The following is a 19,934-nucleotide window of genomic DNA, read 5'->3' as shown; positions in this document are numbered from 1 at the left end:
AATCATAAATCCTATTGACACACTAAAGCTGAAAATATAAATAACCATCTTAAGACAAATGCTTTTGTGAAACATCTCATGTGCCTAAGACTTTTGCACAGAGCTATATATATATATATATATATATATATATATATATATATATATATATATATATATATATATATACATACACACAACATAGTACAATAACAAATATGGAGAAGACAATAAGTTTTACTACATACATGTAGAACAGTACTGTAAAATAAAGTGCTACAGGTATATCTTATGGCATTTCTTCTGTGTAATTATCATCCTTATCATGACTGTTACTAGCTCAGTGATTGCTGTCCCTTTTAGGACGATGATATTAAAGGACAACACATTGTTGCCTTTGCAGAGGAGTCCGACCCTGGTAAACACAGCCTACAGCCTATCTGTAATGGATATGACATAGTTATGCTGTAAGTCAGACATATTTGTGATGATCTCTGATTTTTGTGCAGACGGTTATGAGTTCCTGGAGATTCTGAAGGAAGTGGCTCAAGAAAACACGGAGAACCCAAACCTGAGCATCATCTGGATTGATCCCGATGACTTCCCACTGGTATGACACTCAACAGATCACTGTAACGCCACATGTAGTAACTAGAAAAAGGTGCACTCTATATTTTTAATTTGATATTTCATCTTTTGTATGAATACATTTATTCTCAATGTGAATATACACAGTGAATATATATGAATGCATTTATTAATGTTAATGAATAGAACTGTATTGCACAGTGATAACAAAATAAAATATAAACAATGTATATTAATATGAAGTGAACCCAAAGAGGTGTAAATGTTGAAAGTTATTCCAAATAACCAACATGCTTTTTCAACTTTTGAGAGAATGAGGTCCCATTTTCCACATATGTGGACATCACGTTTATTAGCACACTGACAGACGAAAAATTAACCGATTTTTTAAAGCGGCATATCAAATGAAACTAGAGACGCTACTCTTTACATCCAAACAGGTTTCAATGAAAAAACCTTGAGAGGTTTCTTACCAGAGGCACTTTTGTTGGTGCTGCACCCGTAGAAGCGCTTCGCGGAAATCATTGTCATGCTGTTGTGTCACGTGACTCGCTGCACCAGAAGTTTAACTCTTAAATGACAGTGTAGAGTCTTGTGAACAGTATTCAGTCAGATTAAATTCATTGAAACGACGCGTTGCATATTGCGAAGCCAAAATACAACATCCACACATGAGGACGTGGGTTGCATGAGGATATTGGAGTCTGCGTTAAATCGAAATCATGCAGGTCAGTTGATCTTCACAGCTGAACTGAACCTGATGAAGAGTAAACAACACATTATACACTCTTCTAAAGACTTTAATGAGAGCATCTGTCAGGAAAATAAACCTAAATGTTAAAAGTTCCTGTTGAAGATTCATACTAATATAATATCTCACAGTAAATGCAGAAAGTTACTCATAAAATACTCTTCTGGAACTTCTGAGCTCTTGAAGATGACACAGAGAGCCGGTGCTTCAACACATGATTCAGCTCTCTGCTGCTCTCTGCAGGACACTTGCAGACAATTATTTGAGGAGTTCAAACAAGGATGTAATTATAGGTTACTCTCCTATATAGCTTTCAAAAATGTATTTGAATGTCTATACAACTATTTGTACCTATTCCTTATTATTCAAAAGCAGCATTTATGCTGTGAATAGTCACAGTAAGGGCTGTCACAAGTTGAAATTGAACATCTGTTTGCAAATACAACATTTCACAGTGAACTATGCCATATGACTTTGTCAGGAATCACTTGTCATACCTGAACCATGCTGACCTTTGACCTCTGTGTGTCCCCTGCAGCTGGTGCCATACTGGGAGAAGACCTTCGGCATTGACCTCTCGTCTCCTCAGATCGGCGTAGTGGATGTGGAGGATGTGAGCATCATTATATTTCATGTCTCCAATGCCAGTAAACATGTTCAGTTATCACGCAAGAGCTTTACCTGCAGTGTGCACATACAAACATGATGTTAAATCTAATTTACACAAGTAGAGGATCACATTACATGCAAATGGTGATTAATTTAACAAAAGGGAACACAAACTTAAATCATATATTCAGTTTTACTGAGCAGAATGTGTTTGTGAACTTGTAGAGGTATTTTTATTTCATTAACAATAATGAAGATGACAAGAAAAAATTATGATGATAATTAAATGATTTAAATTGAAACATACTTTTTGAGCGAGTTTGAATCCAGGGCGTGTTGAGTGACTCCAGTCAGGATTCTTAAGCAACCAAATTTGTCCAGTTACAAGGGAGAGTAGAGTCATATGGGGTAACTTCCTCGCTCTTGTTGGGGCACATGGTGAGTTGTGCGTGGATGCCGTGGAGAACAGCGTGAAGCCTCCAGACTGTGGCAATTCGCTCAACAAGCCACATGATAAGATGTGCGGATTGATGGTCTCAGATGCAGAGGCAACTGAGATTTGTCCTCTGCCACCCAGATTGTGGCAAGTCACCATGCCACCATGAGGACATAAAGCAAATTGGGAAATGGGCATTCTAAAATTGGGCATAAAAAGGGGAGGAAAAAAAACTAAGCCTGCAAGTAACTAAACACTGCACATGCGCTGCAGCAGAAAGTACGCGATTGGCTGCTGCTGTAACCCATCACGCCATTGGCCGCTTCTTTGTCCTATCAAGCAATTGATCACTGATATACTTTCAAGTGATTGGCTGCCGCTATAATCAATCACACGATCAGTCTATGTGGTCATTTGTCTATGTGGTCATCCGGAGAGAGTTGAGGCAGTTGGACATGAATAAACCGCTACACTATGTCAACTTATTATATTTGTGGACATAGTGTAGCGGTTTTGTAGCAGCATAGTGTATTATATTACACTTATATTGTATACATTTGTATACTTATACTGGGTTGGTAGTTGGTAGATCCGCCCCTGATACTAGCTAACACATCATACTTGTTGTATGTTATTATTTCAGGAGCGCAGTAATTTCATATATGTATTTTATGATCATAAATCTAAATCTTTTACTGTCTAATAGAAACGTTTCAATAAAAGTTTATAATTAAAGTAGTTAAATTTGTATATTTAACTGACATGTTTTTATAGTGGATTATAGCAGAATTTTGAATTGGAGAATTTGTGCTATACATCTTTTTATGTCTATCTACACAACCACCACAATCTTTTTTTATATAATTTGTCACGTTAAATCAACAGCCCTAAAATTGATGCTTGGAATTCGAGAGAAGTGTGTTTCTCATTCATGTTGTGTGTGTGTCTCAGGCTGACAGTGTGTGGATGGAGATGGATGATGAGGAGGATATGCCCACTGCTGAAGAGCTCGACACCTGGATCGAAGATGTGATAGCAGGAAAAATCGATCCTGATGACGATGATGATGACAATGATGATGATGACGATGATGATGATGACGATGATGATGACAATGATGATGATGACGATGATGATGATGACGATGATGATGACGATGATGATGACAATGATGATGATGACGATGATGACGACGATGATGATGACAATGATGATGATGACAACGATGATGATGACAATGATGATGATGACAACGATGATGACGATGAAGACAATAACAATGATGAAGATGAAGATGAGTAAATTCTTGTCTCCATCTCAGACATCACTTCATCGTTTTGAGCACACATCCACGACATTCATCAACATCAGTTTAGTTTAGAAATCATCCATCTATTCAAGTCACCATCACGAACTGAACTCTCATTGACTCGTCTGACACAATGTCTCATTGTTTAAATTACCGGCATGGTCATTGGACACCAGTATGCCAACTTATGCGTCAGGAACAATTCATCATTTCGGGGATCACTGTACTTTTCTGTCCTTATACTTGGAATACTTGAGTGTGATAAATGTGTGTGTGAGCAAAAGCAGCAGGGGCTTGCTAAACAATACAACAACCTTGTTGCAATAACCTATTTTGTTAATAGTTTTATTAATATTATTTGCATTTATGAGAGCAGAGTAAATGATGCTCACTGGAAAGTCTTAACCTTCCACCCTCTGGAATGTCTAAACAAAAATGTAAAGGAGAAAATACAACAAGAAAAGTCAGTGAAACAAATTGTCAATGAGTCATCTTTTCTGTGAGTTTCAAATTGAGACACTAGTTTTTTGTACTTTTAAGAATTAATTTGTCACACCTCAGGACTATGTACTAGAGGTCAACCGATAGTGGATTTTGCCGATACCGATAACTAAGGTGGAGTGAAAGGTCTATAACCGATTAATCGGCAGATGGTACTATATTAATAGCCAAAAAAATAACATACTTCACCGTTAAATGAGTTGGAAATAATTATATTAATAAATGTATTTGACTATTTTTTCACACCTTTTAGCTGGATGGAGATTCTGAGCCATGTATGCAAACCAAAGGTGACGGTAGTAATAACAGTGATACAAATCATGACAAAGATCACCTGTATCCAGTGAGCCACACTGATAATCATGCCTCTATGTTGGCCACCTCCACCCTAACCAACGCTGCTCCTCAGAATCACAGTTCAATCCGAATACATGGCTGGAACACGAGAAAGCTGTTATTAAAGATCTGAAATCCTGTAAAGAGGCTTATGTGGTGACTGACTCAACTAATTAAGAATATAGTTACTGTGTCAAAGTCTTACTGGAGAGCCACCTGCAGTCAAAAGAAAATATGTTTATAAAATATGAATAGGGAAAGGCTACTATTGACCTGACAACAACATCAAAGTGCAGGAATTACCAATACGAGAACTTAAGAGAATGATCAAATATTTTTATGGTGTATCCATTATGATTTTTCCAATCATACCACTTCGAGATGAACAATGGCTAATGTTAAGCTGATTTCACATAAATTTGCCGGTTGAGTTTCATTGCCAACCTTCTTACTAGGCTCAGATAAGGATGGGGAGGTATGTCAGTCTGTGGCAGGAGGGACACAAGGTCTTGTGGCTTTCTCTCGTGAGAAAAGAAACCTGCGACCGCAATGTTCTCGCACTGAGAACACGAACCATTCATAAAATGCTGCCTGCATGTGATCGCAGCCCAGGCACATGAGGCAGGTTTTATGACCGTTAGAAGTGGCATAGGGGCGTAGACTGCACAGCGTGCAGAGAGAGAGAACGCCAACTGGAAACGCGCCGTAGATCCAACAGCAGTGCTTATCACCAGTAGAGGTGAGTGGAAGAGTGGTGAACTCAGCTTGCTGTTGCACAACCGTCCGGCTCCGAAGAAAAATTCTGACTGGCACTCGCTGCCCTGCTTCCCTTCGCTGCCCGCTTCCCTTTATACCCGTATGTCCGGGGAGGGGCATGCAAATTCTATCTGCCAACTTGACATTGGCCTTTTCTCAGGTTGTGAAAAAGACCCCTTGTGTCACTTCATTCGACACAATGTCAAAACTTGGTGAAAGCTATAGTGACATTTTGAAATGTATTTTTTAAATTGGCACTACATGTGGCAATAGTAATGCATTACACATAAAAACATAAAAGCAAAAGCAGTAAAGGATATTTCAGCAAAATTATATCAGCAAATTGAGAGTCTGATGTTTTTGATGAACTTACAGCATTACTCAAGTTGTTATCAAGACACACAGAAATCAACTCTCGGCATACAAAATGCAACAATGGTGACAATAACCAAACATACTTTTACGTAAAAAAATAAAAGATGAACATAAACAATGTCAAAATAAACCAGTAAATATGAAAATTTCAACAACAGTAGATGGTATGTAATTTGACAGCTATATGCTGCTAAATTACAGTTGTATACTGTAGCTGTAAAAACAGGATCTAGCTGTTAATTTCAGCAACATCAAGACACCGTAATTTTACAGTAACATACTGGCAACCCTATTGCCAGTCCCTCCCTCATGTGGTACCCTTCCTGCAGGCTCATCCTGACATGACCATCCAGCATGATAATGCCACCAGCCCCCTGTTCAGGGACACATTATTCCATTTTTGTTAGTCATATGTCTATGAAACTTGTTCAGTTTATGTCTTAGTTGAAAATTTCAACTTAGTTTTATGTTCATACAAAGATTTACACATGTTAAGTTTTCTGAAATTAAAAGCAGTTGGAATTGAGAGGATGTTTCTTTTTTTGCTGCTATACAGTATATATACACACACACACACACACACACACACACACACACACACACACAACGTTGTGTTTCCATGTTTTATGGGGACTTTCCATAGACATAATGGTTTTTATACTGTACAAACTTTATATTCAATCCCCTAAACCTAACCCTACCCCTAAACCTAACCCTCACAGAAAACTTTCTGCATTTTTACATTTTCAAAAAACATAATTTAGTATGATTTATAAGCTTTTTTCCTCATGGGGACCTACAAAATGTCCCCACAAGGTCAGAAATTTCGGGTTTTACTATCCTTATGGGGACATTTGGTCCCCACAAAGTGATAAATACACGCTCACACACACACACACACACACACACACACACACACACACACACACACACACACACACACACACACACCAATCAACCACAACATTAAAACTACCTGCCTAATATTGTGTCGGTCCCCCTCATGTCGCCAAAACAGAGCCTTGGTATATATATATCAGTGGCGAATTCTCAGGGCCAGCAAAGCCTTCTCTGCTGGCCTAACATGCCAAATAAATAAAAAATTTTCATCCTTTCATTCTCAATCACCTTTTTGCCTATGTATTTTTAATCGCTTTCCACTCTTAATAAATCTACAAGCAAACAGAGAAAAATTGAAAGTTTATCCAGTCAGAATTTATTCCTTGATGCTTACAAGCAAAGTGTGACAACTATTTCACAAATCACATCCCCAAAACAGCGCGTGAGTCTGAGCTGCACCCCGTCAGGCCTTCAGAGTTTCTTCAGAATCCCTCAAAAGTGCAAATGAGCAACTAAAGTCAGATTGTCAGATTCATCAGCCAATCAGATTGATTTATTTGTTCTTAGTTTGTGTGATCTTTAGGAAATATCCCAGTCGAGGCCTTCTAGCTAGCCTTGAGTGACGCAATCACGCTTTAAGTGACATAATTTGAAAGCGAAGAGCACGAGATCTTGCTGTCGAGTCGACTGCCATCACTTTCGCAGAACTTGCGTACGGGTCTGGTGATATGATTAATTGCACTGATTTTGTTATTGTCAGTTATTCTCTGTTTTGTTCCATTGACACTTATTTTGAAATGTTTTTTTGTCATCTGTTGTCAGAATATTCTCCAACAACATTTCCCATAATGCACTGCCCTCATCACTTCCATCTGTTCAGCACCTTCTTGTATAAGTACCCTCCTGTTTTGTCCATTCCTTTGTCAGTTCTGAAAGTGTTACTTAGTTGGTTATGAATTGTGATATTTGATCCACTCCAGTGTGTTTCCTTGATTGACTCCATGAATGATATTTGTTCAGCTATATAGCTAATTCCTCTAAATTAACGTGTTAAATTGACAGTCTTTCTGCCATACTCTAGAAAGAATTCAGGTGATGTAATTTCTTGAGTGTCAGTTTTAAAGGAATAATTCACCCAGAAGTAAAAATGATTTCACCATTTACTAACTCTAATGTACTACACCCTATAGTCTGCACTTGTAAGGAGGGAATCATGCAGCCGTGTAATGTCCTTAAATCATACTAATTGTCATGCTAGTTTCACATAATTCTAGATAAAAGCTTACCTACCTTATCTTACATCTCTCTTTCTCTCTCTCTCTCTCTCTCTCTCTCTCTCTCTCTCTCTCACACACACACACTTTGTGGAATGTGCTAAACCGGTTCAATCCCTGTTGGCCAAAACCTAAAACATGCGAAACGTGCAACCTCTAAAACCCAACCAACAGCTCTGATGCCTTTACTGTACAGTAACTCATGCAGTCATCACCTATCAGTTTCATTCTTCACTGACATTGATATAATCTTTAAAGAGAGTGTCCAAATCTAGTTTCATTCTCATTGTCATTGGTGCAGTTTACAATGAAACTCCTGTGGTCTCTGCTCGTCCTGCTGTCCTTTAGTCTACTGTCTTCATGCAGGCTCGTGCCGAACTTTTTAGAAAATTGTCCTGAATTCTTTCTAAAGACGCAAAATGGTCGGGTTACACCCACTAACCTGCAAGGGCAAAATTATAAAAGAATCTGCCAGGATTATAGGGGATATGATAGATTTGCGACGTATTATGATACCAACTGGCATATTCCTGTTTGGTCAGCGTACAGATACAGAGAAACTGGTGAAGTCAGAAGAGCTGGAATTCCATGGAGAATTGAACCGGAGGTGAGATTCAATATCAATCAGTGTTTTTGTTCTTTTTTGTGTTGCTAATTGTCTGAAAGTTTATCAGGGCCCGTATTCACAACACATCTTAACATGGAAATATATGAGCAACTCTTCAAAATTAGGAGCATGTCACTCATAATTTTAGGACTCATAAAATGTTAATCTAAGAGTAATTCATGAAGCATTTTAACGATAAAAGTAGCTCCTAAACCCACGACAGATTAGAAGTCCTCGTGAGGACTTGTTAACCGCCAAGAGTGACTCACAAATGATCCAAAGCATGCCTACTGTCGTCAATCCACATTAAAAACAATATATTACAATATTATTATGACACACTGGTGGCCAAAAGTTTGGAATAATGTACCGATTTTTGTCTTTTGGAAAGAAATTGGTACTTTTATTCACCAAGATGGCATTGAATATCACAATGTATAGTCAGGACATTAATAACGTCACACATTACTATTACAATTTGCAAAAAAATGTCAGAACTTCTTAGACTACTTAAAGTTCTCATCAAAAATCCTCCACGTGCAGCAATGACAGCTTTGCAGATCTTGTTATTCTAGCTGTCAGTTTGTCCAGATACTCAGGTGACATTTCACACACTTCCTGCAGCACTTGCCATAGATGTGACTGTCTTGTCGGACACTTCTCACGCACCTTACAGTCTATCTGATCCCACAAAAGCTCAATGGGGTTAAGATCCATAACACTCTTTTCCAATTATCTGTTGTCCAATGTTTGTGTTTATATGTCCACTCAAACCTTTTCTTTTTGTTTTTCTGTTTCAAAAGTGTCTTTTATTTGCAGTTCTTCCCGTAAGGCCTGCACCCCTGAGTCTTCTCTTTACTGCTGTACATGAAACTGGTGTTGAGTGGGTAGAATTCAATGAAGCTGTCAGCTGACAACAACTTACTAGTTCAGTCTTATTACTTCAGGGTTTGGAGAAAAGCAGTGTTTGGTTTTGTTGGGTCTGAAGATGAATATCTGCCATTTCTTCAGGGTCTTCAGCGATGATTTCTTGACTATTGAAAATAAAAAGCACAAAAACATCAGCCATGAGTATATAGACTTTATCAGTTTGTGGCATGTTAAGAGAAAAAGCAGCAGTAATGTATGTGTTTCTACATGTAGAGTGAAAAGCAACAGAATAAAGTGACCAAATGTGATACTGTTTGTTTTGTATGTTAGTCAGTTACACATCTTCTAAGCAGATCAGAGCTATTGTAGAAAAATACATGGTTTAAAATATGGTATTACATGATTAAGACATGCTGATATTTACTGCCTTTAACTTACATTTACATACACATTTACAACTTGCCAACTTGTTAATTTGACTGGATGCTTCTTTTTTGCAGTTCAGTTCAGTGAGGTTATTTTAAAAACAATAAACAAAAGCCTTGATGAAATAAGAAGAATGACTGTGGTACAGACTGTAGAAACACAATTATATAAATATAAACAAACTTGAAGGGACCACCGAGAGCGAGAACCACATTATAGCGACCACGAGGACCTTAACCCAACGTGACTCTACCCACCCTAGCAACCGGGCCAATTGGTTGCTTAGGAAGCCTGACTGGAGTCACTCAACACACCCTGGATTCAAGCTTCCGACTCCGGGTGTGGTAGTCAGCGTCTTTACTCGCCGAGCTACCCAGGCCCCTTGCATTGGTGCTTTTTAAGATGTAGCCCGTGTAATAAAGGCTTTTAATATAAAAATTCCACGTCAGTGTCTGGATGTGGATTTATGTTTCCACCATTTTTTTCATGTTACTAGCTCCCTTTCCAAAGCATCTGTGGCATTTCTGGAGAACCAGATGTGCTCTTGGACATCATTTATTTTCATTCTATGAAAAATATATTGTTTGTAGGTAGTAGCACAGAAACACGTCACTAAACTAAGCTAAGCTAATTGGTCGTGGCATTCTTGCACGTGAAGTTTAAGCGGCCTTTGTCCCTTTAAGAGCATCTGCTAAATAAGCAAATACAGTAGCTGAAAAGAATGCATTACCCTTATGCAGTCATGTCGCCAAATCCATCTTACTATTTATGAATATTTGTGAATTTCCCATACTGTAGTATATTATTTATTTGTTAAAATATTACGCCGTTGTTGTGTTCTCTTGTTACGTTGTCATTTGATAAATCTCCGCTAGATGGAGATATTGTGCTAGATATGGAGATAGGAGGAGAGAGGAGGAAGAGAGAATGAAAAAGTAAAGAGACATGTTCGCTACTCTGTGTGTGCTCTCATTTATTTTGTATGTGACGACACAACAAATTGGCGACGAGGATGGCAGTTCATCTTCCTTCTACATACTTACAATGTCCTGGTGAGCCTGCAGTTCCATTTGGGATATGGACGCAAATGTTTGAGAATTACTTGTTGGCGATTCATGCTGAGGGAGATGACTGGCCTGATACTCGGAAGCGTGCTACACTGCTTCACTGCCTGGGCACAGAAGCACAGAGAATTTTCTACACTCTTCCTAATACCGGTACGACCTATGCATCTGCTCTTACAGCTCTCAGAACGCATTTTGTACCAAAAGTTAATGGCATTGCTGAACGACATAAATTTCGTCAAAGGGAGCAAAGGCATGACGAAAATATACTTCAGTATGTGGCCGCGCTTCGTGATATGGTGTCCTTATGTGCATTTGGTGACAAAGAAGATGAAATGCTAAGAGATCAAATTGTTGAGAAAGTGCACAGCAGCAGAATTCGTGAAAGCTTACTACTTGAAGCTGATTTAACGTTAGATAGAGCAGTGCAAGTGGCCGTTCAAGTGGAAAATGCCATGGCTAATGCGAGTGAATTTGCAAAACCTGCCGACTTACCAGTTCAACGGCTATAGGTCAGAAAAAAGGAAACGACCATGCGTAGAACCACACAAGGTAAAACCCAGAGTCATTCTGCACGCAAATGTTATCACTGTGATTCCAGCTGCCATTTGGCAAATTCCAAGCCGTGCCCTGCTTTAAATAAGACATGTAAATTATGTGGTAAAATGGGACATTTTGCAAAAGTGTGCCGCTCTGGACGAAGACAGGACGTCAGAGAAATCGAAGTCCCTGAAGTTTTGTACATGACTAACACATTTGCTGCTGCAAACAAAATTGTGTGTGACATTGAAATGGGCACATTTTCTGGTACTACGACGCAAGAACTGATTGTTGATACTGGATCATCCGTATCTTTGCTTCCAGAGCATATATATAAGCAATACTTCTCTGAACTACCCTTGAAACAGTCAGACGTGCGTCTTGTCACATATTCAAAAGATGATCTTCCAGTGCTGGGATGTATTGAGACGTCTGCGCGACATGGTGAACATTCAGTACCTGCAACATTCTATATTGTGAAAAGTGGAAACGCACTTATGGGCATGGACTTAATATATTCATTGAATTTGTGCATAACAGGAAATAAAGTACTCACCCCCAAACAGTCAGTGCAACAAGTGTTCCATACGGATACGCCATCCTTTGCCTGTGCAAAGAACTATGTACACAAAGTGTAAATGCATGAAAATGTTATTCCCGTGCAACAGAAGCTACGCAGACTACCTTTTTCAGTAAGGGATGCTGTGTCTGCAGAGCTGAACCGCCTACTAGCAGCAGATATTATTGAAAGAGTGGATACTTCGCCTTGGGTTTCGCCCATCGTAGTGATTCAAAAGAAATCTGGAGACATCAGAATGTGTGTGGAACTTAGGGAACCCAACAAAGCAATCGTTGTGGACAGCTACCCCATTCCACACATTGAAGAACTCTTTTCACACTTGAGAGGGGCTGTGATGTTTTCTACAATCGACCTGGCAAATGCTTACCATCAGGTATCACTACATGAGGACAGTAGGGACCTTACTGCTTTTATAACACATCATGGGTTGTTTCGTTTCAAGCGGGTTTGCTACGGATTAGCATCAGCCCCAGCGGCTTTTCAAAAAATGATGTTTACTATTCTCAGGGGTGTTATAGGCGTCCAGTGTTATCTGGATGACATAATTGTATTTGGTGACTCTGTTACTAGCCAAGATACTCACCTTAAAATAGTGCTGCACAAACTACAAGAAGCAGGTCTGCATCTAAATGAGAAGAAATGTACATTTCGCCAGGAAAAGCTCACATTTCTGGGACATACCATCTCCAAAGAGGGACTGATGCCTGATCACAGTCACGTGGAAGCAATACGCAATGCTCCACCACCGTCGGATGCGCCCACACTAAGATCATTTCTAGGTCTCGCCGCTTGGTATGCTAAATTCATTCCTAACTACGCAGCTGTTGTTGAGCCTATGAGAGATGCCCTTAGAGTAAATTCAAATTTTGCATGGAGTAATAAAGCACACGAAAGTTTCCAGGAAGCAAAAGAACTGATTGCACAGAGCCCTGCATTGGCTTTATTTGATCCTGCTTTGCCCACATTTGTTACAACAGATGCCTCAGACTACGGCGTAGGTGGCATCCTGACTCAGCTTCATCCAGATAAGGCAGAAAGGACCGTGGCTTTCGCATCCAGAAGCTTGACATTGGCAGAAAGGAAATATTCGGTTGTTGAAAAAGAAGCCCTTGCTTGTGTCTGGGTCATTGAGCGTTGGAGAACATACCTGTGGGGCAAACACTTCACATTAAGATCAGATCACCAAGCCCTAACCACCCTTTTGACTACTAAAGGTATTGGACGAGCTGGACTAAGAGTAGCACGATGGTCCGCCAGACTGCTCTGCTTCAACTATACTATGCAGTACAGACGGGGGGTTGACAACCAGGTAGCGGATTGTCTTTCACATCTTCCATTGCCAAATGAAATTAATTCTGACCTTGATTCGGAACCCGAAACTGTTGCTATCACTACACTCCTGTCAGCTGTTCCTGTGGCCGAGTTTGCTGCTGAAAGCTCCTCATGTCCTGAGCTTGCCAACTTCGTCAATACATTGAGTATGGCTGGCCCGCTACATCCAAAGCCCTGCATCCTGACATTTCCAGGTACTTTCCAATACGAGACGAACTGTCTATTTTGGACTCGTATGTGCTACGAGGACCACACAGACTGATTGTGCCACTTAGTTTACGTTCACGTTTGGTCACCCTCGCTCATGATGGCCATCAAGGCATTGTGAGAACTAAGCAACGGCTTAGGGAGTTCTACTGGTGGCCTAAGATGGATTCGCAGGTACAGCTCACAATTGCAACCTGCGTCACCTGCCAACTCAATGATAAAACTGCTAGAACCACACATGCACCACTTACCCCAGTTGACTATCCAATTGGTCCGTGGCAGAAACTGGGCATCGATGTGGTGGGTCCTTTCGACATTGGTCCTGTTAGTTGTAGATACGCTATCACATTGATTGACTACCATTCAAAATGGCCAGAGGTAGCTTTTGCACCTCACGTGACTGCATCTACCATTAATTGTTTTCTGAGGTCAGTGTTCAGCCAGAAAGGGAACCCTCTGGAGGTTGTTACTGATAATGGACCTCAGTTCCGGTCAACAGAGTTCAAACTATTCCTACAAGAAAGAGATGTAAAGCACATCCGTACTTCTATATATAACCCGGAAGGAAATGGAGCTGTGGAGCGCTGGAATAAGGTGCTGAAGGAGGCTATTCTGACTGCAGAAAGGGAAAGAGCCCCTTGGACATCGTTCATTGCGGATTTTCTGCAAACTTACCGAGCCACACCTCATGTCACGACAGGAATTTCTCCTTTTGAGCTGATGTTTGGAAGGAAAATGAGAACAAAATTGACAATTCTTCCAAAGTGCAATGTGAATCCGGCTATAAAAAAGCTGAAAACAAAAGTGATGCGAAACCAGAGGAAAATGAAAGCATACCTGGATACAAAGCGATAAGCAAAGACTCCGGGGCTCAAGGAAGGCGATTTTGTACAGGTGCGAAAACCTGTGCATGTGAGAAAAGGGAAATCAAAATTCAGCAACCCTATGCAGGTTGTTAGAAGGAAGGGGACACATAGTTTTGAACTGAGTGATGGACGAACTTGGGACGTATCTCATTTGGCACCACTGCTCACAGAATTTACTCATGTTCCTGAACACTCTGTGTTAACTCCTACTGCACCACCTGGAAATGGTAACAACCATTGAGGGACGTTGTAGAAGTAAGCCAGTATGGTTGAAAGAGTATGTAACCTAAACTGTTATAGAAGGCAAAGAAGAAAGAAATAGAAAATACCCAGAAGTTTAGTTCAGGAAAGTTGTGGTTTGAACTGAAAGGATGTTCATGTAACTATTCATGCTATATGTGTTTTGTCAAGAGACATTGTTAGACATTGTTCTGTGTTTCTACTATAAGTAAAGAAATCGGGTAAGAAAATAAAACGACTGAATATATTGTTTAGCAATGTTCATTGTAACTGCAGATGGAAACAAATTAAGTCAGGGGGAAATGTTGTGTTCTCTTGTTAAGTTGTCATTTCATAAATCTCCACTAGATGGAGATATTGTGCTAGATATGGAGATAGGAGGAGAGAGGAGGAAGAGAGAATGAAAAAGTAAAGAGACATGTTCGCTACTCTGTGTGTGCTCTCATTTATTTTGTACGTGACGACACAACAGCCGTCTTTTCCACCCTCATGGCACACTCCACGTCTGGCCACGACTCCATTGCTGCACATGGAGGATTTTTGATGAGAACTATTTTAAGTAGTCTAAGAAGTTCTGAAAAAAAAATTCTAATTGTAATAGTAATGTGTCCCATTATTAATGTCCTGACTATACATTGTGATCAGTTCAATGCCACTTTGGTGAATAAAAGTACCAATTTCTTTCCATAAGAGAAACATCTGTACATTATTCCAAACTTTTGGCCGCCAGTGTGTCATAATAATATTTCATGTTTTATGAATTCATGACATAAAGCGTGTGATTTACAAATGATCCTACATTGAGGTATATGAGGTTCATAGAGTCTAATGCAGCCTACTAAAGATCAAATCAAGCTGTATCAGTTCCTGGGGTCGTATGTATAAAACTTCTCAGAAATGCTCTTAAAAATAGTCTTAAAAAGTGTCAAAAAATTCTTATCAAAAAGAAGACTTGTTTAAGAATAGGAGCTTCTTATAAAGATGCTAAAAGCAACTTTCAGTAAAGTCTTAGACTGATTCTTAGGTGCTGACTGTGGGGACACTTAAGTGTTGTGAAATTAGGACTACATTGATGTCTACCCAAAATGGCCAGCCTCAACCATACAATCAGCCAATAGTGAGCCTACAAAGGTTTCAAGTCAGAGCAGTATGACACCATTCATTCATGGTTTAATTTAACACACTATAAAACATTCGTTTAATAATAGGTTGTTTTCTGTCAATACATTAATTAATTAATTAATTAATTAAGGAAGCCAGTTATAATTTACAGAATTTTAAAACATTATCCCAACATCTTGCCCGATGTTCCCCTGCAAAGAATGTGCAAATTGAAGGCTACAATTTTTTTTACGTATACTACTTGCATACTATACAGTCTATAAAGTGGGTAAGTGTACACTAAGCATTGTGTGCAAAAATATGCTTTCACGTTATCAAAAAAAATAAAATAAATTTAACCACAGTCAATTTAGAGGTAAAGATTTAATGTTTAACATTTCAGAAATATTTGATCAAAATCTATCTTTTAATCAAAATGATCCCATCCTCTTTCTCTGTTGTTGTGCTCCACAAAGTGCTTTTCCACACTACTGTAAAGTGACATCACTGATGGAGGTTCGCTGTGCTACAGTGAAGATATCCCGTTGCTGATTATTTTCATCATTGATTTTTAGTTTTTATATTTAGATTGTATTTATTAGTTCTTGCAGTTTCTGAAAGCTATATCTTTAGCTGGCCCATTTATTCAAATCTTTTATACATCCACAATAATGATTTTCAATATATTCATTAAATAAAAAAAAAAATGATGCAATTTAAAAATGATGTTGATTGATTTGACTTATTTGCTCAACGTCTAATCACATTTTCCAAAATTACATGTAAGCCTAACACACTCTGCCTTTGTTTGAAAGTTCATGGTTTCACCATAACACAGTCATCGTGCTACTCTTAACCAGGTTAGGAGACCTCTCCAGCACTCCAAAGAAATTTAGGAGCTGAGAGCAAATCTTAATCTTTTTTAACCCCCTTTTCTCGCCATATTGGAGGACAAGTCTGAGTCAATCAATCCGCGCCTCTTATCACGTGACTCGTTGTGTATGACACCGTGGAGACTCACAGCATGTGGAGGCACATGCTACTCTCCACGATCCACACACAATTTACCACACGCCCCATTGAGAGAGAGAACCCCTAAACGCAATCACGAGGAGGTTACCCCATGTGACTCTACCCTCCCTAGCAACCGGGCCAATTTGGTTGCTTAGGAGACCTGGCTGGAGTCACTCAGCACACCCTGGATTCGAACTTGCGACTTCAGGGGTGATAGTCAGCATTAATACTTGCTGAGATACCCAGACTCCCTGCTAATTGAATGGGAAATCATCCATATCAACTCTGCCTTACTCTTTCATTAAGATTATCTTAGTGAAACTTGCTCTTAACAGATTTGTGAACTCTTTGGAGAATTCCTACTGGTAAGATAAAGATCTGTGTATACAGGCCTAGAATCTAGTGAATAAGTTCATATTTTATGTAAAAGTCATTTTAAAAGAACATTTTGACAGTAATGCTCCTGTAGACTAATTTATATTTTGCTAATTACTTTGGAACCATATGGAAATAATATCTGTACAAAATGTCTGTAGTCCTAAATTCCAATTGAAGATTGAAAACCTTTCCTATAATAAATCATAAAGAGGATTCAAGATACATCCACCAGGTTTATCACATAGCTTCAGGCTGTTCTAACTTATGCTGTAAAGCAACATGCTCACATATGCTAGCAACACCTAGCTAAGTGCTAAAATATGCTAGAAACACCTAACTAAGTGCCAAAACATGCTAGAAACAGGCTACAACATACTAGCAACACTTAACTAAGTGCTAAAATATGCTAGCAACGCCTAGATAAGTGCTAAAATATGCTAGCAACACCTAACTAAGTGCTAAAATATGCTAACAACACCTAGATAAGTGCTAAAATATGCTAGCAACACCTAGCTAAGTGCTAAAACATGCTAGAAACAGGCTACAACATACTAGCAACACCTAACTAAGTGCTAAAATATGCTAACAATACCTAGATAAGTGCTAAAATATGCTAGCAACACCTTGCTAAGTGCTAAAATATGTTAGCAACACCTAGCTAAGTGCTAAAATATGCTAACAACACCTAGATAAGTGCTAAAATATGCTAGCAACACCTAGCTAATTCTAAAACATCCATTCCCTAGCAACCAGATGGAATACCTTAGCAACCACCTAGCAATGCCCTAGCGACCACCATGAACACCCCAGCAACTGCCTAGCAACCACCTAGCAATGCCCTAGCAGCCACTTATCAACGCCCTGGTGACCACACAGAACACAATAGCAACTGTCTAGCTATCTGTCTTGTCTGTCCTATCTATCTGTCTGTCTGTCCTTCAACTTCCCAATAGCTTCAAAAAGAACAAACGTCTTTACTCCATTCTACCATCCATCTCCAACAGATCAACCATGACCATCAAGCTTCTAATGCAGATTATAATCGATTAGGAATAGATTGGGACCGAGGTCATCTGTATCCTGTTCAACACACAGCCACACAAGTAGATTGTAACGCTACATTTGCCCTCACTAATGCAATACCACAGGACCGAGGACTCAACAGAGGCCAGTGGAATGTTCTGGAACATCGTCTTTCGGTCATTTTGACTAATTACTGTTTGAACAAGGGTTACAGAGCATATGTTGTCGTAGGAGCAGTTCCAGACAACAATCAAAATGATGACATAAACTATTTAAATATACCAACCCATATATGGAGTGCTTACTGTTGTGTTGATCACAGAAACAAAGCACAGTTTTCCAGGGGTTTTATTGTTGAGAATATTGGCAATATCACACCAAGTAAGATGACTGTGCTTGACCTGGAGGATGAGCTCTCTGATCTCTATCAGTTTAAGTTTCAAGTATTTGGTGGGAGATGTTGATTATTAAATTCAGCATGTTGCATTTTTGGCTCAAGTTCTCCGCCTGATGAGAATACAGTCATTTACATCATTGTATTTTACCCAGAGTAATTTAATAATACTGTAAGGAATGAATATTTTCACACTGTTAACATTAAACTGAAAGACAGGGGTGTAATTTAGGATACAAATTAAATGTGAATCAGATGAGTTGAAATGATCATTTTTGCATTTATATACCAAAACTATGTATTGCTTTCTTTTCGATAAAAAAGATGATGAGATTTTACATGTAACATAATGCATGAGCTGACATTAGTATTATCCTTAAATGAGAAATAACAAGGAATCTGAATAAATTCATAATCCTACATGCAAACTATAAAGTTATATAAGAAATATTTTTCAAATGTAAGTGTTTTAATAGTAGTTGCCTATGTGGTTAATTTTACATAACAGAGTAAAAGCATCACTCCAATTTTATAATTTATTCAAATGTGTTGTCAAATTTTATATTTCCATTATTGTGAGATCTTTATTCAAGCAGTTTGTTGGAAATTCACATTGGGATTTCTGTTCTTCTGTACTATATTTAGATCTACTCTTGATATTCGGTATTGTGGCACTGCTTTCATTGTTTGATCTATTAAGATAAATCACTTTCGTATTTTTCCTGATTTGTGATTCAAGTTGAGTAAACGCATTTGCTAAATAAATGCATTGTCTAAAATGTTTAGTGTGCGTTTTCTCTCTCTTGACTAAGTTAATGAAATCAATACAATCTAGGAGCAGAAAATTGCAAATTTGGAAGAGAGGTTGTCCGATGCAGAGTGTTAAGGAAGGAGGTAGAATTCGTGGCTTTATGGGATGTCAAGACCAGAGTTATTGAGGAGTGTCATGCTGTCGTCCCAACACTCAACAGGGCATTGCTGATGTGGTTCATCGACTGGGCAGGATCAACACTGACAACCAGCGAGCTAGGCCTGTCATTATTCAGTTAATTTCACGTTCTGAGAAAGATATTCTTTGGAGGGTGGCAAAAAACAGCGAGTACCTGAAGATTAACAAGCTGCAATTCAATGAGGATCTGACGCTCACTGACAGAGCAACGAAACAGCAGTTGTGGCCAGACGTGGAGCGTGCCAGGAGAGCGGAAAAGACGGCGTACCATGTTGGAGCAAAGGCGTTTGTGGACAGAGTCCAGATTCGATTGAAAGACGACAGAATAGAGCATTGATGAAATTGCTGTTTTAAGAGATTGACATGTCAGGAGAGCAAGGAAAGTCACTGAACTATATTGAATTGAAGGTGTTTTGGATCCGTTTCATATGAACTGATATGAATAAACACCTGATAAACACCTGTTTAGTATGTGTGGCTTGGGGCGGCTGTGGCTCAGTTGGTAGAGCGTGTCGGCCACTATTCGCAGGGTTGGTGGTTTGAATCCCGGCCCACACGACTCCACATGCCGAAGTGTCCTTGGGAAAGA

At 39.1% G+C, this 19,934-nt stretch overlaps 3 protein-coding genes across 4 annotated transcripts in view; all 3 read left to right on the top strand.

The window, feature by feature from the left end:
- LOC127647955 (calsequestrin-1-like) overlaps nt 1–6,055 on the top strand; it is a 36,750-nt gene extending 30,695 nt beyond the window's left edge. Inside the window, exons 9-12 of one of the 2 annotated variants that reach the window (XM_052132494.1) lie at nt 343–397; nt 489–589; nt 1,857–1,931; nt 3,315–6,055. In XM_052132494.1, the coding sequence (XP_051988454.1) occupies nt 343–397; nt 489–589; nt 1,857–1,931; nt 3,315–3,665 (582 nt within the window). In that variant the 3' untranslated portion in view covers nt 3,666–6,055. The remainder of the gene's footprint in view (nt 1–342; nt 398–488; nt 590–1,856; nt 1,932–3,314) is intronic. The other variant, XM_052132502.1, reaches the window with a different exon arrangement.
- LOC127648178 (histone H3) overlaps nt 1–19,934 on the top strand; it is a 1,095,985-nt gene that overhangs the window by 626,981 nt on the left and 449,070 nt on the right. The window lies entirely within an intron of this gene.
- LOC127648151 (endonuclease domain-containing 1 protein-like) lies at nt 8,035–19,204 on the top strand. The gene is made up of 2 exons (XM_052132746.1): nt 8,035–8,361; nt 17,984–19,204. Exons 1-2 carry the CDS (start codon nt 8,062–8,064, stop codon nt 18,464–18,466), a joined length of 783 nt encoding a protein of 260 aa, XP_051988706.1. The 5' UTR covers nt 8,035–8,061; the 3' UTR covers nt 18,467–19,204.

Source organism: Xyrauchen texanus, chromosome 1 (assembly GCF_025860055.1).
Source record: "Xyrauchen texanus isolate HMW12.3.18 chromosome 1, RBS_HiC_50CHRs, whole genome shotgun sequence".
In the NCBI taxonomy this organism is placed as follows: Eukaryota; Metazoa; Chordata; class Actinopteri; order Cypriniformes; family Catostomidae; genus Xyrauchen; species Xyrauchen texanus.
The sequence above is the reverse complement of the archived record's forward strand: the minus strand, read 5'-3'. Positions and strand labels throughout refer to the sequence as shown.